The sequence below is a fragment of the Haplochromis burtoni genome, unplaced genomic scaffold (assembly GCF_018398535.1).
Source record: "Haplochromis burtoni strain Fernald_Lab_line unplaced genomic scaffold, NCSU_Asbu1 Contig_19, whole genome shotgun sequence".
Taxonomy (NCBI): domain Eukaryota; kingdom Metazoa; phylum Chordata; class Actinopteri; order Cichliformes; family Cichlidae; genus Haplochromis; species Haplochromis burtoni.
In genome coordinates this window covers 2886384-2911564 of record NW_024582380.1, presented here as the reverse complement: position 1 = coordinate 2911564, position 25181 = coordinate 2886384, and the positions used below count along the sequence as shown (strand labels likewise).

The following is a 25181-nucleotide window of genomic DNA, read 5'->3' as shown; positions in this document are numbered from 1 at the left end:
TCTTCGCTTAGCTTGACAGAAAAAGTAGACGCAGGGTGAAGCAGCTAGCCTGGGTCTGTAAAACGCAAGGCCCTAAAGCTCATTAACAATCTAGTTTGGGTAATTCATTCAGAAACCAAGCACCATATCTTTCCTGTAGTTTATAGACACCAGGAGTACGCTGCTGCAAGCCAAGAAATAATCCACATTTATTTTAATTTCTCCACTCTGGTGTTGCAAGATCCTGTTTATATCTGGTTTCTACTAAAACCAGAGGATTGTCATCATAGTGAAGTTTCCAGCCTTTGTGCTAAGCTGCGATGACCCTCTAATAACATAGGTGGGCAATTGATTTTCCCAAGGGGCCACATGAGAAACCGGGACTGTTTTTTGAGGGTCGCACCAATAAGCTGAACTCAGTTCTCCTCATTATTAATTTTCTCTTTATAAGCTTGTTGATGTATTTCTTCACAGCAGTCCCGACTTCTCATGTGGCCCTTTAGGAAAATTAATTTCCCACCCCTGCTCTAGTGACTCCAGAATCATATTGAACTAACAGATATAAGAATGGTTTATAATTTCCCATCTAGCTCCCGACCATAAACTGAACAGGCAAACTATTCCTCTAACAGGCCAGTTCTTTTGGTTCTGCCTCTTTCTCTCTTAATTCAAACAGACAATCCTGTGGATGCAGCCACCAAAAGCAGGACCAGTGAGGACATCCTCAGATCCTCCAGACTGTCTACCTACTCTCCAGAGCCATACAGCCAGTCAGAGTCTGACTACTACCCCTACAGCAGCTCCCCCAGGGGTACGAAACACTGCTGTTTCACTTATTCAGAGTGTACCGATGGCACACATGGGAGAGCAGTTCATTTTGTAGCCATATTGTCATGTTTATCCATTTACTCGCGCTGTTGCTGTGCTCCCCGCGAAAGTGCAAAATTCATAAAGGGAATCTCTTTCATCTCTTTTCCTCTCCCAGCCTATCGGGCGCCGAGAAGACGCTTCTCCACGGGAGGAGATGAAGAGACTTGGAGTCACGGTCTTCAAAGAGTAAGAGCTTCATAATTTTCTCTCTTTTCTTCGCCGTCACACTGAAGTAAGTCCCCACCTCAAAAAAAACGAAAAGAAAGAAAATCACCCATAAATAAATAAATGCACTTTTTTTAATCGCACGGCGCCTGTGCCGTCCTCCTTATTTGCTTCTCTTGCTCTCTTTCTCTGTCTTTCGTTTAATTCTACAACGCGTCCTTCATTGTTTCCTCTCCACCTTCTGCTTCTCTCCTCGCCCTCTTTCCTCGCAGATTGGGAGTGGCATCGGGAGGATGATTCTAAAGGAGGAGATGAAAGCCAGATCTGGTTCCTATGACAACGACCCCTGGGGCAGCGCGAGGAATTCTCGTAGCGGGAGCAAGGAAACACTGAACACAACAAGCTATGGCACCACGGCGTACAACAACACCATCAATGGCTGTAAGGATCCACCTATCCCACCCACCCCCACACCCCCAGTACATCCACCTCTTTTGTCTGCTGGTTTCTTCTGTTTCAGCAGGTTTATGACTGTCTTTCTGTACAGCCCTATATGTTGCCACAAGGGTTTTTTTATGAGCCTCAGTATGTTGTGAGGGCGAGGGCGATGAGGTTTGCGGATGCAGGTCACAAAGGGTCACGGCCGTTGCTGGAGGCTGGGTGGTGTATTGAGATGGAACGATGATGAGTGTGCTTAACAGCTGTGGTAGGCCAGCGGCAGGGGCAGATGTGGCCTGTCAGTGTTGGAGGGATATCTGATCACACTGATTAAGAAAATTGCAAGCTAACTGAAACAGAGTGCTCAACCAGGTGTGCTGAAATTCCAGATGTCACAAAGTCACATGCCGACTTGTTTCTCTTTGTAATAGTCGCACTTCGCTGCTCATACAGTGTATAAACTACTGGTTATTTTATCCTCTGACATTCAGCCTCACCTCATCTCTATCAGACAGGTTTTTTCCTGCTCCCTTTGCTTTCTCTCTCCAAAATTGTTCCATATGGGTGGATCTACCCTTCCATCTACCCCTGCATCTATGTGATTCTCTCACTCTCACAGCTGGTGTCCCATATCCTGTTTTATTTATGAGCGGTAAGATCTCTCATTAAAGCCGCTTCTCAAATGGGAGTGAGCGGGGCTGAATGGGACTCGGCTCGCTGGTGGTGTTTGAAAGGCAACAAAGGCTTGTAACTGTGCAAGCTTGAGTGTTGCAGTTAGATGTTGAAGCATGTAGTGTGTTTTTTGCACACTTGTGCATCTTATTTTTCTCGTTTTTTATAAGATGCTTGCATGTTCCCTGGCCTTATTGCCCCTTTGATGTTTTGTGTTCCTCGCAGGGCTTGATGAATGTGGAACTTGCCCCCCTTTTTTCTTTAATTCCTCTTTTTGTCAAGCCTATAAAAGACAGATTGATGTCAAAACTCTACACTTATTTTCCCTGATGAGGTTTTTCATGAATTTAGATTAGGCTCGTGTGCTGAAGCGTTTATTATTTTATTATTGTTGTTGTTTTTGTGACAGGTAATCGTATCATCTGTTTATTTTACAGCTCCTCGGTCACAGTACAGCACCGATAGCGGTAAGTTCATCTGCAGAGCGTTTCAATATGTGGCTCTGATTTATTTAAATAGCTGTTTTTTTTAAGGCATCAGTTTATTATTGATCTTTTCCTGCTAGTTTTAATACTCCCGGATTCTTCGACCAGCATCATTTGCACACATCTGGAGCTCTAGGGATATTTTTTGTTTTAGGTTAGGCATGAGCGCCATCTTATGGCACCAGAATGCATGAAAACAACTGAACATTTAAGCAGCTCATGGCTAGACTGATATCATGCTGATGTGTTTTCTTTTTTCTGCTTCAGATTTTGTTTGTAAGTCAGCTTCACTACCGGGATATGGCCGCAACGGCATCCAGCGGGTGAGATCACACTGAACCTGGCAAAGCATGAATAGCTGTGACATATTCTATCATACATATTATTTGGCTTAATTCAAATAACTCTTTTGGCCCATTTCACTTTTCATTATTACTTTCGGCCAGCTTTCAAGCTGTTTTATTAGTTAATTCCCCAAAGCTCGCTGCTCTTGTTAATCTCACTGTCCTACTCTGTTCCTCAGCCTCAGAGTGCAGATTGCTACCAGTACCAATATGACAGTGGCAGCGAGGTCAACTGGGGAAGCAGAGGTAATTTAATATGAATTAAAAACACCTTATTAGAGCCAAGCAATTAATCTAACATGCTTTTTTTCAATTGCACTGACTTCATTCTCTCTCTCTCTTTTCTCCCAGCAGAACACAAAGTAAGGCTTTTTTTTTTTTTTAAATAATGAAATTCCACTCCTTTTGTACCTGGGTATCTGAAATGTGTGCGTGTGTCCTTTCCTTTATCCTGCAGATTTACCCCTATGAGTCGCTCATCGTCACCACCAGAGGGCGCAACCGGCTGCCCAAAGATGTAGACAGAGCCAGACTGGAAGTAAGTTAATGAAATGAGACATAAACGGCCAAAGAAATCCCAAAACCATGACTAGAATTTGAGACTTAATTTCTGCTATGATGTGTTTTTCCAGCGCCACCTGTCCCCAGAGGAGTTTGTCCAAGTGTTCGGTATGACCGTGGAAGAGTTTGACCGGCTGGCTCTGTGGAAGAGAAATGATCTGAAAAAACAGGCGCGACTGTTTTAATAACATACAGACGTGTGTTGAATACTGCCATAGAGTCGGAGACGGACTAACTGTAGGAGGGGACGGATAGAAACGAAGACTCCTACACAGTTACACTGCCATGCCCGAGAAACCTGTTCTACATCCCCTCACGTGATAAACCAAATTCTGGTCCCACCAGATGGACTCCTGGGATACCGAGAGAAATTATGCACGCTGGACTGATAAACTTGTGTGCAACTTATGTGGGGTGCAAGCAATAGAGACTGTCATACAGTAGTGTTTTGCTTTTGTTAAGCCTAAAGGATGAAGGATGGCGTGACCGTTAGTGACCAGAGCTGCAGTAGTAAAACATAATGAGGAGAATTTTGGCTTTGCCTTATTTGTTACGCTCTCTTAGGTATGACTGTGCAGCACCAGCAATCTGAATGAGTAGAATGTAGGTATAGCATATCATTTATGACACTTTATCAGTGAGAATGACTAGATGAAAAAGAGTGTGAGCCTGCGAGCATCGCTTTGCTTTTTTTTCTCTCTCTTTTTTTTTTGGCTTAGGGATGCATTTTGTTTACCTGTGCCCCTGTTTTCTTGCTCTCTCACAGAAACTAAGAGACCTGTAGTTTACAACAATTGATTTAGATATGAAAACCAAATTGAGAACGCAAATGTACAATTTATCAGATCACTCTGGTTAAACTTGTCAAAGATCACCAATAGATTCATCTCACTGTGCAGCTGTGCGATAACCTAAAAGAATGTGCAATCACGGCGGTTCTGTCCTTCTGCTTTTCTACCCGTTGCAATAGAACAATGACTAAATGTTTTAGGATGAGAGTTGTAGTCATCCATTTGCATTTGCTTTTTATTTATATACTTTTAGAATGGTAATCTAATAATTTTGTAGCTCCAGAGATTATATCACTCACAGATAAAACACTCTGCAAAGGATTTAACGTGCCGACAAAGATCCAGGGTTGTTGAAGACTTTGAATACTGTTATTTTTGATTTTTGTCACTAAAATTAAACTTCAAATCAAAACCAGCCTCCTCTTTTTTATTACTTTACTAGCTACACTTTTAATAGACTGTGGAATATTGGAATATTTGTTTTAGGCAACTGCCCTTATTTGCTTTCCAGGTGCTTGTGTAAGTATGAAGACTGATACCACCAGAGCCTGTTCACTTCCTGTTAATGCCAGCTGGGGTGCTCAGTAGTACTCACTGCATAGAGTACCAACAGTGTCGAGCCATCCCTCATTTCTTCATGTTTTATTTCAAAAGACTCAGACTCTCTGGTAATTTGGTCTTGAGCAATAGTTATCCAGCCTTTTGAAGGGTGTTTTAACTGTTTGTTTGTTTTTTGTTTCCTTTTTTTCACTCATTTTCAGTCATGCCACAACAGCAGTCACTTCAAGATGCTTTACATTGTAAGGTAAAGACACCAGAATAATACAGCCTCTACAGCTGTCTATATAATACGGTAGAGGCTCTGTCATGGTTTCGGGCTCCCTTTCAGCCAGTGGTGTTGGGGATTTTGCTAAAACTGATTGAATCATGAAAGAAAAAAAAGTACTGTCAGATTGGTATTCTTCAGCATGAAGATCCGAAACACTGCCAAAGCAGTAAAAGCACATCTTTAAAGAAAAACACACAATGGAACACTATGAGTCATGGTTTGGCCTCCCCAGAGCCCAGACCTCAACATTATTGAAGCAGTGTGGGATCATCTTGACAGAGAACAAAACAAATGCAACCAACATCCAAAGAAGAGCTTCGAAAGTCCTTCAAGAAGCCTGGAGAACAGTTCCTGAAGACTACCTAAATAAATCACAAGAAAGCTTGGCTATGGCTGTGTTGAAGAATCAAGGAGGTCATACCAAATATTGACTTTCAAGCTTGTTGGAATTACACAAACTCTGCTCTTGCCTTATATACTGTAGTTCTACATATGCTTGCCCGTTTCAATAAATCACTGCACCTCTTTCCTAACAATCCCAACGGATCAAGATTGCACAGTAGTGTTATTTATTAGTTTCACGAATCTAGTACTCGTCATGTGTCTGAAATGATTCCTTTTTTCTCATAGCAAATCCTAGCATTCTGCTAATGCATGCTGATTGGTCAGCTATGGATTTAGGAGATTAAATGTTTTCCTTAATGGCACATTTTTTCCAAAAAGATCAATACAACAGATATCACTGTCATAGTGTGTTCAGAAAAAAAAAAGAAAATAAAAATAAAACAGTTTTCTAGAGGTTAGGATCAGTGGTCCTGTGAGACTGCTATCTGGAGGCTTGTGTTAGAAATTGTCTGCACTTTGCTTATCTGAATTGTGAAATCATGGCAACGTCAAAGAGTGACTCATGGTATGCCTACCTGTGCGATTGTGCCTTGCTCTCGCAGTTGTCTGTTTTGTCAAAACCCTTTATGAAAAACTCTACCTTTACTTTACTGCTATTTTTATTTGCTAACTATCAGGCAAGTCCCCTCTATGAAACAAGAAACTTGGAGTTAGACTCCTCTCCTATTTAAAAAGGTTTTATTCCAATTATATAGCTGCCTGGAAGCCGCGCGGAAATCCTTGTACCTATCTGGCTGTCCTTTCTTAAAAAAAATCGACTGCTTTTGACAGTAAAACCTCTACTTGCGCAAGTAGAATAGCCAGCTGAAACTCTGCTCCCAGGCAAGTACAGACAGGGTCACATCATCATCTCTGCAACAGGTTCTTGTCTAAGATAAGCAAATAAGACATAATAGGCGCTTTAAGGGAGCAGCTAGGTGGGCTTGGCTTTGGACAGGGCCAGGCGAGTTCCTTCTCTTTGTTTAGCAGACTGCAGACGAAGAAGTGCTAACTTTACCCTTCAAGCACACTTGTAACCTTGTCAAACACGAGTCATTTGTGGCTCCGAGCTGTGCTGCTGCGACGGGAGCTTGGTGGCTTTAGGACCCAGCAGATCAGCGGGTGCCTGCTGCTGCTCTGTGTTGTATCCACTGTGGATCTATCAGCGGCGGCAGCAAGCAGCTCTCCACACGTCTTCACATGCTCGCTCACTCACTCATGGACCTGCAGTAGACTTTCACAGGGACAGCATCACAGCGCAATGGACACAAGCGGCCCCAAGTGTAAGTGTAAGCTGCTTTCTAATTCGTCAGCTAATTAAGACAAGCATGTGTTTGTTTATGGGAACTAATCATTTCTGGGAGACTGTCAAAGAGTGACACACACACCCTTCCTCTCACACTTTTATCTGCGGAAATTCTTGTTGGGTTTTCTACTTCACTGAACCCAAATGTTTACTGCCTCATTTACCTTCAACAAACACTCACAAACATGTCATTTTAGACAAAGTAAATGTAAATGAAGCAAATTGAGTAAATGTGAACTCATGTGGAGCATCTACAAAGATACAATTGTAGTCCACTTAAAAGGAAAAGAAAAGAAATAAAGCTGCTTTGGTCTCCCCCCCAGCTGCTTGGACAACCAGGAAACCAAGTGCAGACCCAAGACCCACAGTTTGATTGTTGTTCTAGAAAGTGAATCTCACTCATCCTGAGTCAAGTCAAATATCTGGATGTGGAGATGAGATCTTTACAGATTGGGTGATCCTGCTAGTAATTGTCTGGTATTGGACGCCAACGGCACAGAATTCTTTTGCACAGATCTCCAGGGATATGCAGTGTGTGTGTGTGTGTGTGTGTGTGTGTGTGTGTGTGTGTGTGTGTGTGTGTTGAATAGCCAGAAATACAAAATGTGTTTCCATGCCATGTGTTTTCTCTGGGCGGGGTGCACTCGCACCCCCTGCACAGCAACATGTTTTCCCACTGTAACAAAAAGCATATACACTTGCCTCCGTCTGGGCTTTAGCTAAACATCAGAAGTGATGGCATTAATCAGGAAAGGTTTGACCAAGTGTAGCATTTCAACTAAGAACATATGGTCAAACCTGCAGTGATTTAAGCTGGTGTTGCTGTTTGCTTTTAGAGCTGTGAACTCTCAAATGGTTTTCATCGACTTGTTGCCCGCAGCCAGGCAGGTAAACATGTGATAGTGATTATAACGTTCAGCTTAATGGACATTTTTACTCAGCTGACTGGAAATGAAAGAAAAGGGGGCAAACCTGCATGCCTACAAGAAAAACAACAATTCTTTTGGTCACTCCTGCCCTCCCGTCCTCAGTTTACCTCCTTTTCCATTCTTTGTGACTCTGTCAGCATATGAGGATTATGTTGATGTTAGCAGTGTTTTTGGTGTGGAGGCAAAGCATCTTAGGAAGGAAGTTTTTAGGGCTTGTCCAGATTTGCAGACGAGCAGAAAATCTCATCTGTCATTGCTATCTTTCTCAACAGAGAAACTCGTACAAACACACAAGAATGCATCTTGACAGACTGGGCTTTTTGTTTGTGTAAACACCACGAGAATAAACACTCCCCTGTCCCCTGCTTGCCTGCAGCTATTTATTTGATCTGTCAGATATGTTATAATGGGCTAATGAGCATTCATAAAGTTTGTAGCATGTCAGAAATGATAAAGATATTAGTAAAGAAGGTCCACTTCAAAACATCCTGCAAAGTGATGAACACTCTCCAGGAGGCTGACATTGATAATGTAGAGGAGTTCACAAGAGCTGAATCTTTTGTATTTGTGAGGAGCAAGCTAGAAGTCAGCTTCAAGAACAGAAAGGTCAAATTAGCTCTGGGACTGCAATCTTTGGACAGGCGACACTAAGATCAAAATTATAGAGAAAGGTTCAGGACCTGGAGTATATCTTTCAAAGCCCAGTAAATGCAGTGATGCATGGGTGTGTGTCTTCCAGTGGCATTGGATCACTAATGTTTACAGATGACGTGATAGGAGATAGAAGCAGCCAGATAAATTCTAATGCTTATAAAGATTTATACACATCTTCTGCTTAGATTCAGACAAATGCTACAGAGTTGATGTGAAAGAGCTTCATGGGACACACGGGGAATGAGGAAGAAAACATACTGCAAAAGGCAAAACAGGGGTTTTTGTGTCACGCAGGAGTCAATCGCCACATCTTTAACTGATCAAGTTGCACTAAAAGCTAAAAAAGAAAAACCCAAGGCAGCAAAAATGTGCGGAACTGCTTTTGCAGTTAGAATTCATATGTTCAGATATCAAACTTGTAAAAGTTGACAAGTGGCAGGTAGGAACTTGAATGGTGTGAGCCAGCGACTGTCTGAGCCAGCTGCAGCAGCAGCAGTGTAACAAAGGTTTTGTTTCCACAGTCGACCTCAGTGAACAGTGTGAGAAGCAGAGCATTCAGGTGGGTGTGAGAAGGGCGAGGTCGTCCCTGCAGAGATGCATCGCAGCAACGGGGTTTGCCTGTGATTTAGCCCATCAGATATGATGAATTGAGGCTATTGTCAGAGCATGTGGAAGAACTTGTAGAGAAAAACAATAGACTATGGAGTAGAAAATGATGCAGAGAGAAATGCACAAGTTCACCACATGCAAATCCCTACTCTGTATATTCATTTCTGCTAATGTGACAGCGTGCTCCACATTCCACTGAGTACTATATGAAAAAGACAGCCAGTGTGTTGCAGGGCATCCATGCGCCCGTGCTTGTGAGCCTGTTGGAATGTCATTCCAACCCCCACCATCCTCTTAATATATTATTCACATAGGAAACGGCTCAGAGTAAGAAAATGTTTTTCTTTTCATAGAACTGAGTTCTGAGCACTGTTAGGAGACAACAGAGGTTTTAATTGGTAGCGGCCGTATTAAATCACAATTTCAGTGGTCTCAGGTTAGCAGTGCAAAAGAGCACAATTAAAATGCTGCCCGCTTTCATCATCTATGCAGCGGTCAGGGGACTTCACTGTGTGCACATTTATGCAACACTTCCTGATTATCTGCTGGGTGATCTGCATTTTTATGTAACAAACAAAGAGTCCTTATACATTTGGCTTTTCTCCAGTATTTTACAACTTGGCTTTTTACCATTAGTTTTAGCAGCCAAAATGAGCAAAATCATAGCTTCCTATGATGTTGTCCTCCTTGCTCAGCTTTCCAGTTGAGTTCGATGAGGTCAAGGAGGATTAACAACAATAAAACCATCCTGTGGTTCAGTTTAAATGTTGTTCGTTTAGTCTGTTTCGCATCCTGTTGTAAATGAAATAGCCAGACGTAACAAAGGACAGTTACAATGAATTCTACAGGCCATAAAATAGCATTCACCTTCATTTACAGTTCAAAAAACTCAAAGAAAGCTGCCTGTTCTCTGGTGCAAAGCTGTTTCCAGTAGAACTCTAGATCTTTTCTATGATGTGATGTACACAGTATAGTATTATTGTAACTAACTTGAACCACATGAACGTCAATGAGACCCAGAACATATAGAAAAGGGAATCTCCCTTCCATATAACCTTTGTTCAAAAGAGTCTTTGTTTTGTTTCCCTTTTGAGACTTTAGTAGGAGTTTTTAATTATGAAGAAGCTTTGCAGACATGGGTCGATCACACATGTAGCATACATTAAGGCATTTAGTATATACGTGTATGTATGATATATGTGCTTCATCATTCATGAGCTCTAAATTATGGATGATTGTAGACCAGCACTATAAGAAGTGGAATTCCCCCCTCTTTAACCCTATGAGAACAGGAGATCACTATGATTCATATGGCTGTATATGTGTGCGGGTTATGTGAGTGTATGTGCACATGTGGGCGTGCACATGTAGGCAGTGGTCATTCTCCACACATTGCTGTTTATATAGGGTTTCCATGGAGACCTGCATCACACCACTGTAGCAGGGGACTATATAGTGTACGTGACACTGAGGAAAAAAAGGTGTTTTCTTATGCTGCTGACAGTGAAAAGGGACTCTGCCTGAGGTGTGCTGGCACACAGATACAAGCAGTACTTAGAAAAGATTACGATTTATTGGGAAAACTTGGCATAATAGGACTTGTCTAACCTGTTATCAGTTAGGATGTCTATATGTGACTTTCGAACAGATGTGAATTAGGGTGATTTATGAAACAGGTACAGAAATTTTATTTTATTTTTTTCCATTTTGCTTTAGGGGGTAAAGAGACATGTTACCGACAACACATGGTGTGGAATTCACAAGAGTTTTGGTGTATGATGTGTGATGACGTATACCACAAAACATTGTAACATAATGTTTGATATTATCTACATTAAAAAAGTAGATTTCATGCTTGGCTCTTTTGAAGAAGTTCGGTCTGTAAAATGATATTTTTAAAGTCTTTGTGTCAGTTTATTGTGGTTCTTTGCTCCAGTCACTGTCAGTGAAGGAATTATTGTTATTGTGTATAAATGCAAAAATGACTGTAAAAGTAAAATATTGAAACACTGCAAAACAGCTTCTCACCTGTAGGTTTTTCCCTGTTGCTGTGCTTTGGCATTCTTTTCATTGGACCATGAAAAAAGCAGGACAAATTCTGGTATTTCATATAAGAAGGTCTTAGTGGCTGGAGCCGATCCCAGGTCACACTAGGGGAGTCACAAGCTACCCTCCCACCTATGGTCAGTATAGAACAGCCATTTAACTATGAGCGTCTTTGGAATGTGGGAAGAACCTGAAAACAAAACCCAAGCAGATAGACTATGAAAAAAGACTCCAGCCTGCCAATAGCTTATTATATTGTAATGATATTTAATACTTTGCAGACTTTCCACCTCCTTTGTTTTCTGCCTCTGTGGTTTCATGCTTCTTTGAAGACTGAACACATATTGCACTTAGTGAAAAAAGAACAAAAAAGAAGTGAAACTACATGAGGCACGACATGCTAATCCATTACCTAAAACACTGCATGGAAGTGTGTTGAAAGGTAACTTAGTAATGATTTAGTAAATGTTATTTTAACTTTTTAGGCATAACTGTTGTTTATAATCAAGACTCATTTTATTGTTTACACTGCAAAATCCATGCCCAAAGTCATCCTCATTATGCATTTAAATGCTCTTAACTATACAATACAAAGGCAGTTATCAAGGCCTTCTTATGGCTAACATGACAGATTCAGACAACAGAAATCTCAGCTTTCTGGTGAAAACTGAATACAGCGTTTTAGTTCAGATCTTATTAACACAGAAAATCCCAAGTGGAGACAAAGCAGCCTCTCTCCTCCTTCTGTGCATGTGTGACTGGGATTCTGAGCGTGTGCGTGCACGCACGCGCACGTAAATGGTGTGTGTGAGTGTCTGCCGGCGTCTGTTCTGTCTATATTACCCTTGTCTGTGCAACATCAGTGCTTCCACTTGCAAAATAGCATCTTTCTAAGTGTGTGAATACTTTTCTGTGAGGGAGACATAGCATTGTGGTGATCTCATAGGACTGAGGGCAGATACGGGATCTGAATAATACTGACTCCACTGTAGGGGCTTTGTCTAGCAGCAGGCTGAGTCAAGCCCTCTGTGCCATCCTGGACCTGAATAAATCAGAGCAAAAAATGAAAAATGAGAGCAAGGGGAAGGAAGTCTAGCAGGCAGACATCCCTTTGACCTTAGTCCATATTGAGAAATGCCCAGATGCATATGTTTACACCTGGTGAGTATTACTGTTGATCAGACTCTTTCTACCCATCTGTCCATTTTTGTCTCCTCCCTTTTTTTTTTTATTGCATTTTATTTTTCAGGGACACTGGGAAGATCGGCCCTGCCTCACAATGCACTGATAAAATACAGGGAAATCCCCTGGGCACTTTGCCATTCTGTTACTGTGGTAATGCATAAACAGGCATCATCAGCTGTTGAGATGCTTCTTCATCACACACAAGAGATTTGCCACAGTAGACTGAGGGGTAAAGGATTGTAGGAGTCAAAAGTGGAACTCTGCTACACCAGAAGAAATCTTATTTCAGGGCGTCAGTAGTACAACTTTAGTGTTGCCTCTTTCAACAGTGTAATTATTTCACTAAAATTATTTCAGTAACATAAACCTTTCTCCCATACCTGTCAGATACAATTATTCTTAGGGCCTGATAGCATGAGATTCTTGCTACAGAGATGCAAAAGCTGCTGAACAAACATCACCAATGTCAGGTAGGAAGAAAGAGCAGAGTTGCTTTACTAACCTGACCTCTAACTTAGGACCTTGACTGTCTCTTTGAGATAGCAGCTCTAGCTATCACCGTCTGAACATCAAAAGCTTCTGTGCTTAATGGCTGACCTTCAAAGAGCCAGTTAATGCTTAAGCAGGTGAGCGGGAGTGCACAAGCCCATACTTCTCCCACACTCTGACCATAAGTGCCCCGGCCACCATAGATACCTAATGAGTTTGAGTATTTTCTCTGTCTGGGGTGAGCTCGTTAGAGTGGTGTAATTAGTAGGAGCAAGAATGCAGGATGGAGCCAGAAATCTCTTAGAGACAGACTGCACGACACAAACAAACCAAATGTAAGTGATGTGTAGAAATATTTGCTTTGATTCGGGGAGAGGCTCAGGGAGATTTAAACAAAGATGTTAGATTGGAAATTGTGCCTAGATTGTGCCGTGAAACGCATGCTCTGCTGAATGCAATGCTGTTTATCGCTCTGTCAGTTTCGGGTCAGTGTGCCGGCCAGTTATTGCAAGTAAAAGTAAACATCTCAGACAGAATAATACTCTACTCGCATAGAAACTCAGCATATCTATGTCCTTAGAGAGTCCCCATCACTGTTATATTTATTGTCTTTGCTCATACACTTGTATCATGGAGTGTGGGATCGTTGCTGTATTTTATAATAACCTGAAGCAGCTTCCCGAGTCCAGTAAAAACAGTGGGGGTGGAGCATGTTTTTCTCTCTCTCCTTAGCCATATACCTTTGCAGTTCCTCCAAAACAAATAAACTTTTCCACATGTTCTTCTCACCTGCTGCTCAGCTCCAGTTTTGTAGTCTACATTTAGTATATATGTTCATTATCACTGCTTTGTCTGACATTACTACCTACACAATGAATGCATTAACAAAAAGGCCATGAGAACATAATTATCTCTCTCAGGGGTTCAGCCTGTAGCTGCTAAATGAGTTTTTGCAGTAATCGCGTATTCAAGGCTCTGTTTTATTGTTTCTTTGAAATGCAGCTGCAGATGCATTCTCTATTCTATCTGGTGAATGATCTAGATAGTGAAATGAGAATGGGGTCACCAGAGACGCTGCAGTCAAAGTGGGAATGGGTCAGCTGACAGGAAGAGGAAACAGAAGGCTGGAGGTGATAGGTGATGTCATCGGCAGAGAGAGGAAGTCCATCTCTATTGGGGGCCATATGAGAGAACTCCATAGAGATGCTCTGCCCATTATACTAATGATGATGAGGAAAAATGCTTTGTTTTGCTACTTTTTTAAATCTCCCTCTCAGGGTCTTCAGTAGGTAGTTTAGAAGTGCTGGCATAACCTTTAAATACCCACACTTTCTACTCTATATGCCAGACATGCTTCCAATGAATGGACTCTTATTCCCTAAGCCCTCAAAAACACAGCCTTCTATCGTAATGACATCTCTGTTTTCAGGCCCGGCAATATTGACCAATAATAAGATTTACTTAAACATTCATTAATTTTAAACTAATATATTTCTTTGGAGTGTATGTTGATAAAAACTATAAGCACAGCAATATAAAATATTGTCATTTTTTGTGTTTAAATGTTAAGTAAATATATCCAGCAAATCATTAGTATTCAGTTGATGAAGTGTCTGAAAGTCCAGTATTTATTTTCCCTGTGGCTTTTTGCCATCCATCAACTCCTCCAGCCTTAAAGTTTAAATGCTAACCAAAAAATAACCAGGACACCTAGGGAAAGCATAAGATAATGTGCCAAGAGACGAGCTGATGAAAATCAGGTGGGGCAGAGACGTATGTGAGGCTGGTGTAGGACATGAATGAGGACAGCGAGATAGTGGTGAGGTGTGCAGTCGGATTGACAGATGTGTTCAAGGAGGAGGTGGGATTGCCTCAAGAGTCAGCTATGAGTTCCTTCTTGTTTGTAGAGGTGATGGACAGATTGAGAGATGAGGTTAGACAGGAGTCTGCACACGACACTGTGACTGTGTAGAAGATAGCCTGGAGAGGTGGAAGCATGCTTTGGAGAGAAGAGGAATAAAAGTCAGCAGAAGCAAGACAGAATACATGTTTGTCAATGAGAGCAAAACAGGTGTAGCTGTGAAGGAGCAACGGAGCAGAGTTAGTGAAGGTGGAGGAGTTTAAATATCAGGGATCAACCGTCCAAACAAATGGACAGTGCACGAGCGAGGTGAAGAAGAGTGGAGATAAGTGTCAGGAGTGATGTGAAGGATAACAGCGAGAGTGAAATGGACAGGGTCACCAGGATTGCACTGACAAAATGACAGTAGGTGGAGCTGGAGAAGGAAGAATTGATTTTCATTGGGAGTCACCAGGATTTGACAAGATTAGAAGTTAATACACAAGTGGAACAGCTCAGGTTAAGCAGTTTGGAGACAAAGTTAGAGCAGCAAGGCCGAGAAGGTTTGAGCATGTGCAGAAGAGGGATAGTGGATATGTTGGACAGAGGATGCTGAAGAAGGAGCTGCCCAGGCAAGATGAAAAGTGGAAGACAAGAGAAAAAAACCCATGAAGGTAATCAAAGGGGACATTCAGAGGCTTGGTGTGAGAAAAGTGGATGCCAAGGACAGGGTTAGGTGGAAACCGATGATCTGCTGTAGCAGGAAGAAGCCAAAAGAAGAACCAAAGCTCCCCCAATGATATGCTGTTTGCTAATTCAAAACCAACACAACAGACTAAATTATGCTAAAATGCTCCACAAAACTTAAGGACACTGCACAGTTGGACGATTACTATGTTCTCCCATAATATAACATTGAATGTTGTTTGTGCAAGAGGCCCCAAGAAGATGTGTGAAAAAGTGCTTGTAAACTGTGCACAGGTGTGCCTGTGTGGTAAACCACACTAAATCATTTTGTTGCCTAAACTTAGCCAACCAGAGCGAGAAAATAAAAGTAACACTGTGGTAGCTCCTAGCAGCTACTGCTAAAGAGCATGAATGGGACACCCTCATTGGGGACAGTCGTTTCACCGAGTTTCATGTCTCCATCTCGTGCACTATAGCACCATCGCTTAGTTGAAGCTAGAGTAACCTTTATAACACCACCTAATGAGGTACTGTTATATTCCTTGTAGCAAGTTAACTTCAAAGCTCATGACATCAGATATGGATCACATTCAGTCTGGAAATAGCATACAACATTATGGCATGTTTAGCAGATTGTACGCAACAATGCTCAACAGGCCTAAAGCTATGCTCTCTCTTGTTTGATGGATATATCTGTTTCACAATCAGCAGTGATATGGACATGAATCCTATTGTATTAAAACTGTACCGTAGGTTGAACACCTGGAAATGCACCAACTTTTCCAATCAAACATAAATGAATAAGTACATTTCCATATCTGAATAAAGTCTTGGTGTATGCACTTTGTACTTCTTCTTGACGTTCTCAAGTTCAATAATGTCGCCACTCAGGGCATTAAGCAACAACTCATTTTTCCTGCCAGTGCTTTTAACATGGTCAGCTCAAGTTGCCATGGTGACTGTGCCAGCTTGGCCCCCTCATCGCTGCCTGCAGCTATATTTCCCAGTCTATTTGTGACTGCAAGCAAGCCATTTCATACACAGTCTTTCTGTGTGATGTCAAATATAGCAACTTTATGTACCGTGAAAGTAAAATGAACGTACAGCAACAGCATTTTTTTGAATATCTCTTCCTCCATCACAAATGACGCAGTAAAAAGTAGCAGAAAGACTGGCAGCAGCCATCAAGATGATTTGCGCTATGAACCGGATCTGTCCCTGTGTACCTGTGGTGTTCTCCAGAGATATCACTTTGCGAATGCCCAGACACGTTTCTACTGGCGAGAGGAAAGAAGAGCTGTCACTCTTGGGAAATGCCAGGAATTCGAAGGGTAGGGTGGGAGGGAATTTCATCATGATAGGGCACAGCCTGGTGAGAGAAGGCATTGTTGGCACACCTCCTAATTCAATTAAAAACTGGGCGAACATCTGGCTGTCTGGTTTACCTCATTCTTTGTTACACGGAGTGGTGTGATAAATCCTGTGGTGAACGGTGATCTCCTTTCTCATCTGTGCTTCTTAACATTATGAATCAGCTCTTTTTTTTTTCAAACATGCCTGACTCAGCTTTGATGACTGAGTTGGATGGAGGTATTTAGGTAACACTCACACGGCATGATGATAACACTCAAACGCCACTGTCTCTGTACTGAAAACCCTATCCTTTGACTCACTTAACATGAGATAAGATTATGCTTTTGCACACAAAAAATATGCTTTTCGTCTCCTTCAAAAACTTGCTGGGTCGTATTGTTCGGCCGAGGAAGAAAGACACCTACACAGTGCAGTGTGCTTTCATGTCAGATCGGGTTGAGAAATGGTTGTGTATGCAGCATCTCCAAAGACAATAAGGAAAGGGGCTCTTCCAAGGATAATCCATCAGTTTTCAGTAGATACAGATCTCTTGTGGAGTCACAGATGGTACCGTCTTTTTTTCTCTCGAACTGCTTTATCTGGCATGACTTACATCTTTATGGTTCTCCTTTGTTTTGCACTGTGGACTTGACCAGTAGTTTTCATTGTAATAAACACTAGGTTTTGTTTTATCATTAACTGTGACTATTTCTGCCCCGAAGGCTTTAGCTTTTCAAAAACCTGAGATTCATCGCACCCAGCTGTAATATGGTTCAAGGTGGTGTGAATTTTACAACTTGGTGTGCTTTCACATCCCTCCTCTAACATCCACAGTTCTGTATGGGGTCAGATATTTACTATTGAGGTCAAAGTTCAGATTTAGTCACTATCAGAACGCGTTTTTTTTTTAGGCCATATCAGGCAGTATGTGAGACTATTTTGGGAAAAGCTGGGAAGCACCATTTACGAGTGAGGAAGGGTCTGGCTTTTTTATCAATAGATTTTAGAAGGAGCTCATTAGTGCGGCGCTTTTCTTCACAAATACAATTCTGTGCAAAAGCATCGAGCCACTACTCATTTCTTTATATTTAACTTCCAAGAAGTCCGGTCCTTTTACCGGACCATTTTTAGAGGAGTAGTTTTTGTTTGTAACGCCACTTAACACTGACCTATGACTCATTTAAGCATAAAAAGACACCCAACTCAAGTGATGAACCAGGGTTGTGTTTACTTACAACAAGCAAATTAGCAATTTATTACTAGCAGCTAATTACAAACAGATGTAATTTGTTCCCATTCCTTTGGTTTAGCTGAAAACCTGTTGTATGTCAGCATGGTGTGCAGTGTGTCCTTAAAAAAATCTGAGAAAACTACACAGGTGTAGGACAAAATAGAAATGACAAGCTTTAAAACTATCTGCAACAGATTAACAGTATCTGATTAGCATTTTTGAGACATGAATCTGGCCCTTCAGTTGATCCATCTACTGTTTGCTTAAGCATCAGCAGAAAGGCCTCAGAATGGTGGCTGTTATAAAATCATTCTTAAGGAAGGACAACTTGGAGAAAAGCCTGAGCAAAAAATTCATCCGCTTGAATTTGAACACTCTTTGCTGTGGAACCAATGCTATGTTACTCTTTCAAAGAGAGGGAAGAAAGAAAATAAAGCGAGACATGGAAACAACTGTGTATAGAAGAACTGCACTGAAAATCAGAGGCAGAAGGTCTAATGGAGTCCATTCTTCCATTTTCTATCTGCTTATCCAATTCAGCTTATCCCGTTGCAGCTGAGCCTATCCCAGCTGTGCTAGGGCGAGAGGCAGGCTACACCCGGGACAGATCACCAGTTTATCACAGGGCTAACACAGAGAGACAGACAAACTTTCACACTCACATTCACACTATGGCCTGTGGTACCTGTGTTTTTGAGAAATGGCAGCACCTACATCCAATTATCCTAGCAAATATAAACAAATGAGGGTTATCTCAATAGTTTTGCACAGTACTCTATATTGTTATTATGAAGTTGTGCTTTTTATCAGCTACCAAAAGACAAAAAAACACACAAATCTTTGTATGAGTTAAATAAAAATTTACAACCTGTTAACTAGTCTCGATTAGCACAGATGGATCTTAAAACCATTCTCATCTAATTCTGAACAAAAAAGTGAATGAGCTCCCCAAATAGAATCACAATGGGGTGATGAGGGGTCACACTAGGATTCCAAACAACAGGTGATCTTATTACTTGCACGCTTATGCTGTAACCCCAGTCTTGTGACATCATAATGATACTTGTCCAGTCTTGTGCAAGAGGCTTCTTATAGTAAAAGCCTACACTTAGAAGAAGCTAGTGTGTCATATTGTGGTTGTGGTTGTGTATTGAACTGTGTATGCTTCAGGGCTGTTTGTGCCACGTTACTGCCAGTGTGATTGAAGGCAGCATGTTGCATCGTGTTTGGCTGCCTGATTCTGCCTCAAGGCAGCAAATCCTCCACGTGTGACACTGAAAAGGTCTCAACTTGCCCTAATGACTACTCCACAGAATTTCCTAAATCCTGCAACTTTTACTTGACATGTTAAAATACCCCTATAAACTGGGGATTTCCACAGGCAGCTAAACTGGAACCTGTTTAGTTTGTAGCCACTAGTTAAAAGTTAATAATGTAAAGAGAGAGGGAAAGAATGCAAAAGAATAAAGAATGTGAGTTAGCTATTAGTGTGTGTGTGTTTACACAGCAAGCCTTTCCCAGGTGCTATACGATCCCTAGGATTACAGTGGAAGAAGGGGGATCAAACACATGCGCACACACGCAGAGCACCACCCCTGCCTCCCCCCCCCCACTCAAAAAAAAGGAACGAGAGGAGGGTAGACGGAGAGGGAGGTGCAGAGAGATAACAGATCAGATGGAGGAAGGGAGAGGTAAAGGGAGTGTGAATTCAGCAGATGGTAGCTCACCTCCGCTACAGACTTCACAGGACAGAGCACAAAGGGTGTCTTTGAGTCTGGAGTATCTCCTGAAGTATCTCTTTTGTGTATGAATGAGCCAATTAGAGAATGGTGGGACTGTCATCCACTGCCCGTGAAGGTAAGTGTTTTGAAAAGGAAACAACAAAAAAACAGATATTTTATAAATGTTGGTATATTAAAGCATCTGATGCTACAGGATTTGGGCATGCCGAGGGAAAGAGAGGTGTGTTAGCTGCGGGGATGTAAAGACACTAAAGGTGTCGTGCCTTCAATCCAAACACAGTAGGAATCAGATGATGTTTACTTCATGCCTTGAGGGCCATGCCAGCTCACTGAGACACAGACAAAGGCAGAAATGTTGAATTGTTGAGAAAGCTGTGTTTGCCAGGGTCGTTAGTGAAACATTGTAATTTCTGAAGCCTCTGAAGACTCTTTGTGGGCTGCAAATTCTTGTTGGATAAGTTGGAATGTCTGCTTACAGTGATGTTGTGAAACAAAGCTGCTGCTGACTGAATCCTGTCACTTTCGACATACTGTTATGTTAAGTTTGTTTGTGTGTGTGTGTGTGTGTGTGTGTGTGTGTGTGTGTGTGTGTGTGTGTGTGTGTGTGTGTGTGTGTGTGTGGGTGGGTGGGTGGGTTGCATGGCAAGAAAAGAAGTCAGCTCAGCATGAGGGAGGTCTTTGGTACTTGGAGGGAGCGGGGGTTGAGAAAAATGGTGCAATCGTATGAGGTCAGATTATTCTTTAATTTAGACGTTGTTGGGCATGTTAGCACAGGTGCTAGACTCACTGAAATTATTCACCCATCATTCAACCGTACAGAGTTGGCACAGAAAGTCTACAAATGTAAGCTCCTTTTAAAGGCCTGAGTCTGCAGTGTTAAACAAACTACCCTCTCCACTTAACAAAGGTCTGCACACACACACACACACACACACACACACACAATGCAGAGTCTTGCACTATGAACAAGGCGAGGAATGTGTCTGGTGTTTAACAGCAATTGTTAAGCAAGTGTGAGGAAACCAAGTGTGTTCTAAACTTGGAATGACTTTGCAGACCTGCACAATCTTTTTTCTCTGGTGTCTTAAGTCTTCTACTTTATGATGTCTTTTTTTTTTAAAGCTGAAAGTACACAAAGCTTAGAATAAAGTTACCCTTTGACCTTCTATGGAGACACATACATTGCTTTCACTACACTGAACCACATTTTCATCTATCACTGTAACATTACGGGAGCTTTTGCGTAATTAGTTAGAAGACATCGGTTACGTATCGCATTCAAACACACGCACGAGCAGTTGCAGCATAAAAGCAAAAGATGACTCGCCGCTTTAGACGTGTGACGACACTCGTGCATGGTGTGTTGTTAATTATAAAGGAACGATGGACGACTTGAGGGTGGTCTCACGTGCCCCAAGTGCCAAAAATGAGGAAGTAATTCCTTCTTGCTCGCCCTTGCACTGTAAACGTGAAATTGGGTAATCTGATTTTTAAGGAGTAAAATTGTGAAACCGTTTTTAAGGAGTGAGGCGACCTACTTCACGCCAAATCCTTTGAAAGCGTCGCCTCAATTTCTCTATTATATTATATGTAATATACTTGATTTAGTGCTGACTGGTGTAAATTTCAACTTCTCTCTGCAGAGAATGAGTCATGCTGTGGATACGGTTTTGTCTTACACTTAGGTTAGGGGAAGCCCAGTGCTACGCTAGAGCCAGAATCTAAACAGCTGGAACCTCTGGCAGAGTGACAGCGTTCACCAGGCCCACACATCCCACTCTCATGAGTTTCCTGTCCTTCCACTTCCTCATTTCCCTGCATGAATTAGATGTTAATGAGGACGCATTCCAGCTCACAGCATGGATTAAATCCTCATGCCCGTTCCTCAGAGTGGGAGCGGGCTGTTATTACAATGGAAGGAAACCAGGCTGGTACAGGAGTCAAAGTGGTTAAACAGACACAGGCAAACATACACCTACTGTAGCTGTTGTTGCTTTTGACCGTAGCCTTGGCTGGGCATTGTTAAAACCCATAGGAAGACCCACCTAAGAAAAGTATGTCTGTCTTTAAGGAGTGGGAGCACCCTGAAATGTAGGACATACATCACTGACAAACAATAGATATTTTCTCCAGCTAATTTATTTTCTGCTTGTCAGAGGTGATTACATGCAAGTTCACTGTGTTGGGGTCATACGTTGAGACAGCCAACATTCTGCCTCAACTTATTAATGTGCTTTTTAGGCCTGCGTACAAAATCCTGCACACGATAGTGGTTCGAGTGCATTTTCTAGATAAGCAGACAAAAGTTAAGATTTGACACACCTCGCTAAATGCACAACACATGAGCCTGCCTGTGCGTTTTGGGCTTGTGTGCACGAGTGTATGTGTCTGTTTGTGTGTGTGCTTAGCGCAACAGGTCTTGCTGCCATATGAGCGCACTCTGTACAAAGAGTTTTCTGGCTCAGCGGCTGTCCCGCGGCTGACCCTAGTAAGACGCACGGTTCACTAGGTCCAAGGGGCCTGGACTGTGAAAATTGGGTAGGAGGGAGGGGAGAGAGTAAGAGATGGAGGAGAATGGGAAGTAGGGGGAGGCAGACAAGAATGCCAGCAGTGACTCAGCCATTTGTTAGGTTTTGTTTTGTTTTTACATACATAAGCATACATACATAAACTGGGTGCTAGAATACAGACGGTGGTTACAAACGAGCTAATGGAAACACCTCGGGAAGCTGGAAGAAACAAAAAGCGTTGCTTGGTGGCACTGGCTTGCAGCAGGTTGCAAATCTTTTCTCGGGCTTGCAGCAGCTGGGGGGAGTGAGCTAGTTTATTTGGGTTTTGCTCTGAGAAACAGGGAGTGGACCTGTCCTACATCTCAGATCAACATATGATGTATGCGATATATCTGTTCCTACAATCTTGGGTCCAGAGGACCCAGAGAGCCCTGTGAAAGCCTGTTTAAGGCAGCTTGTGTTTTTCTAAGTTCGGCATTTCAGTTTCGCAACTGCTGGATAAAGATCGGGTCCTTGTGAATGAAGTTCTAGCTTTCTCATTTGGCTTGTTCTGAGCTCTCTAAAGTGCTCCTTAAGTTATTCCTGTTAGAGTCCGATGCTCCATATTGAACCATTGCCTGTATCTGTTTGTCCTTTTAGAGGGCCAGGGGGACAAAAATCTAGTTTTTCTGTCACTTAAATGTTGATTCAAATTTGAGTTTGTGAATCCGCAGAATTTTAGAGCTTTTTTCAAGAAGTTCCTTTGCTGTTATCTTTGGTCGTCGCTCCAAATTCACATATTTACAGGGTTAATGAGCAATTAGCAGATGTGTTTCCTGTGACTGAAGCCTCTTGGCATTGTTTAGTCTGGATAGACAGAGGGAGATAGAAAGGAGACTCAGTGATGAGATGGCTGATGGATATTGACAAACTGTGAAGCAGAGTGACACAAATTGAAAGAAGGACGAGGGGAAAGCAAAGCAGAAAGAGCCTGTTGGACATACACCAGGGATTTGTTTAGACTTGCTAGTCTGACCTTTGCCCTCTCTAATTATACACAAATGCTTGCACATATACTCACACACCCCTTTGACCATTTGCCCTCCTCTCTGCGCAGCAATGGAGGTGTTGGTGAGTGAGCTGGGCGTGCTGCTGAAGATGCTGGACCAGGAGAACCTCAGCTCCACCACCCAGGAGAAGAAGACCTCAGTGCGGAACCTCCTGCAGCAGATAGAGCCATCAGGTAACAGAGAGGAAGGAAATTCATTTTTACACTAAGTTCTGAATGATTGCACACATAAGGTCTTTTTTTTTAATGCTGTTTTTTTTTAACTTACTGCTGCCTGTGTTTTCTTCTTCCTCCCCTCTAGTGTCAGGAACAGACTACATCTACATGAACTCATCAGTGTACAGAAATGGCACGAGCTTTGTAGAGTCTCTCTTTGAGACATTTGGTGAGCTCCACCATAGTGAGATCAAATGAAAGCCACTTATGCAAATTCCCTGCCCTTAACATAACGAGAATAAATGAATGTCTCTTTCTTTTTTTAAGATTGTGAGCTTGGAGACCTAAAGGATGTTTCTGATGATGTGAAAGAAAACAAGAATGCACAAACTGAAACTTCGATAAAGGCAAGTGAAAAATATGAGAAAATATGAGAACTCATATTTTGGAAATTAACTAAATATTGGCTTAAAGTCCTGAAGGTGAAAGGATTCCGTGTGTGGGCTGTAAGCTGTTTAATATCAGTCTTTTCAGCACTCGCTGCCCCAGTTGCACTTTGCAAATTGCAAATCCAAAAGAGGCGATGAAAACCAGAGACTGTGTTCCATATTGTGGGGTTTTCCCTTTGCTCGACATGCTCATTGCTCTGTAAACTGCTGGACGAGTGAAGACTTGGGGATCCGCCCAGAGCCCATGCGTCTAATTTATGGAATTTTTTTACAGGGTTGTTCTGTGCATCTCTTTGATTATGTAGCTCTTTTGGCTTTTTTGGCTATAGAGGAAATTTGAGAGCTTTGTTTATATTTATGTGTCTCCCTTAGCAGAGCTGTGCCGCGCCACACTCAGCTGACTCGCCACCCCCGCTGCCCACAACCCCTCCTCCAGAGGAGTACTACGAAGAAGCAGTGCCCCTGGGCCCTGGCAAGATGCCTGAGTATATAATAACAAGAGGTCAGCATGTTCCCACCTCAGTTGAACTCAGTGACCTTAGTGTTCTAGAATTTTCCATGCACAGGATATAATTGATATGAACACAATCATATAGCAGGATGTACCACAGATAATTAGCGCAACAAAAGCTAAATTGCATTTTTTCCTTCCCTTTCCAGTAAGGTCCAGCCCTCCTAACTCTATAGAAGATGGCTATGAAGATACAGAAAACCAATACCCCACTACCTGCTCAAACCTACGTCGCAAAAACTCCTGTGAGAACACCCACACGTTTCCAGGATCGCCGGATAAATCCTGCGTTTTTCCAACAAATAAAGCTTACATTTTCCCTCTCTCTGTCTTTCTCATTGCTTCAACAGACAATGATTCTGATGCTCTGAGCAGTTCTTACGAGTCCTACGAGGAAGACGAGGAAGAGAGGAGCCCGAGCGTCCGGCTTACTCATCAGTGGCCCTCCGATGAGAGCTCCATGCCTCCTGCCAGGGACTGTCGCATTTGTGCCTTCCTGCTGCGTAAAAAACGCTTTGGGCAGTGGGCCAAGCAGCTCACTGTCATACGGGACAACAGGCTACAAGTGAGATGCTGCACTTTCTCATCTTCCTTAAAGGATGTTCTTTACTTATGTATCTTTCCTTTTTTTTCCCCCCTCACACGTACCACATGTTGTTCTTTGTGCAGTGTTATAAGAGTTCCAAAGACATGTCCCCCTACGTGGACCTGCTGCTGCCCCAATGCACTGTAGTCTACGTCCCCAAAGACACCAAGAGGAAGCATCACGAGCTTCGCTTTACCTTACCCAATGGGGACGCGCTGGTGCTGGCGGTACAGAGCAAAGAGCAGGCCCACACGTGGCTTACGGTAATTTTAGCATGCTGCAATTTTATGCAGGAGTCATGTATTTTCCTCTGGTATAGCTGCCAATCATCA

The 25181-nt window shown here is 42.3% G+C and overlaps 2 protein-coding genes across 11 annotated transcripts in view; both read left to right on the top strand.

The window, feature by feature from the left end:
• Window positions 1-4720, top strand: part of ablim3 (actin binding LIM protein family, member 3) — a 44896-nt gene extending 40176 nt beyond the window's left edge. For 4 of the 7 annotated variants that reach the window (XM_042218486.1, XM_042218485.1, XM_042218481.1 and 1 more), the window contains 9 exons: window positions 656-790; window positions 965-1035; window positions 1287-1455; window positions 2562-2591; window positions 2877-2932; window positions 3133-3199; window positions 3305-3315; window positions 3411-3491; window positions 3586-4720. In XM_042218486.1, coding sequence (XP_042074420.1) covers window positions 656-790; window positions 965-1035; window positions 1287-1455; window positions 2562-2591; window positions 2877-2932; window positions 3133-3199; window positions 3305-3315; window positions 3411-3491; window positions 3586-3699 — 734 coding nt within the window. In that variant the 3' untranslated portion in view covers window positions 3700-4720. The remainder of the gene's footprint in view (window positions 1-655; window positions 791-964; window positions 1036-1286; window positions 1456-2561; window positions 2592-2876; window positions 2933-3132; window positions 3200-3304; window positions 3316-3410; window positions 3492-3585) is intronic. The other 3 variants (XM_042218487.1, XM_042218484.1, XM_042218482.1) reach the window with 2 other exon arrangements.
• A 1914-nt stretch (window positions 4721-6634) lies between these two features.
• The window catches only part of afap1l1a (actin filament associated protein 1-like 1a), a 27594-nt gene continuing 9047 nt past the window's right edge, over window positions 6635-25181 (top strand). The window contains exons 1-8 of one of the 4 annotated variants that reach the window (XM_005916459.2): window positions 6635-6807; window positions 23196-23321; window positions 23449-23532; window positions 23631-23710; window positions 24125-24254; window positions 24413-24508; window positions 24614-24828; window positions 24933-25112. In XM_005916459.2, coding sequence (XP_005916521.1) covers window positions 6780-6807; window positions 23196-23321; window positions 23449-23532; window positions 23631-23710; window positions 24125-24254; window positions 24413-24508; window positions 24614-24828; window positions 24933-25112 — 939 coding nt within the window. In that variant the 5' untranslated portion in view covers window positions 6635-6779. Of the gene's footprint in view, window positions 6808-16654; window positions 19705-23195; window positions 23322-23448; window positions 23533-23630; window positions 23711-24124; window positions 24255-24412; window positions 24509-24613; window positions 24829-24932; window positions 25113-25181 lie in introns of those variants that run through there. The other 3 variants (XM_005916460.2, XM_005916458.2, XM_005916457.2) reach the window with 3 other exon arrangements.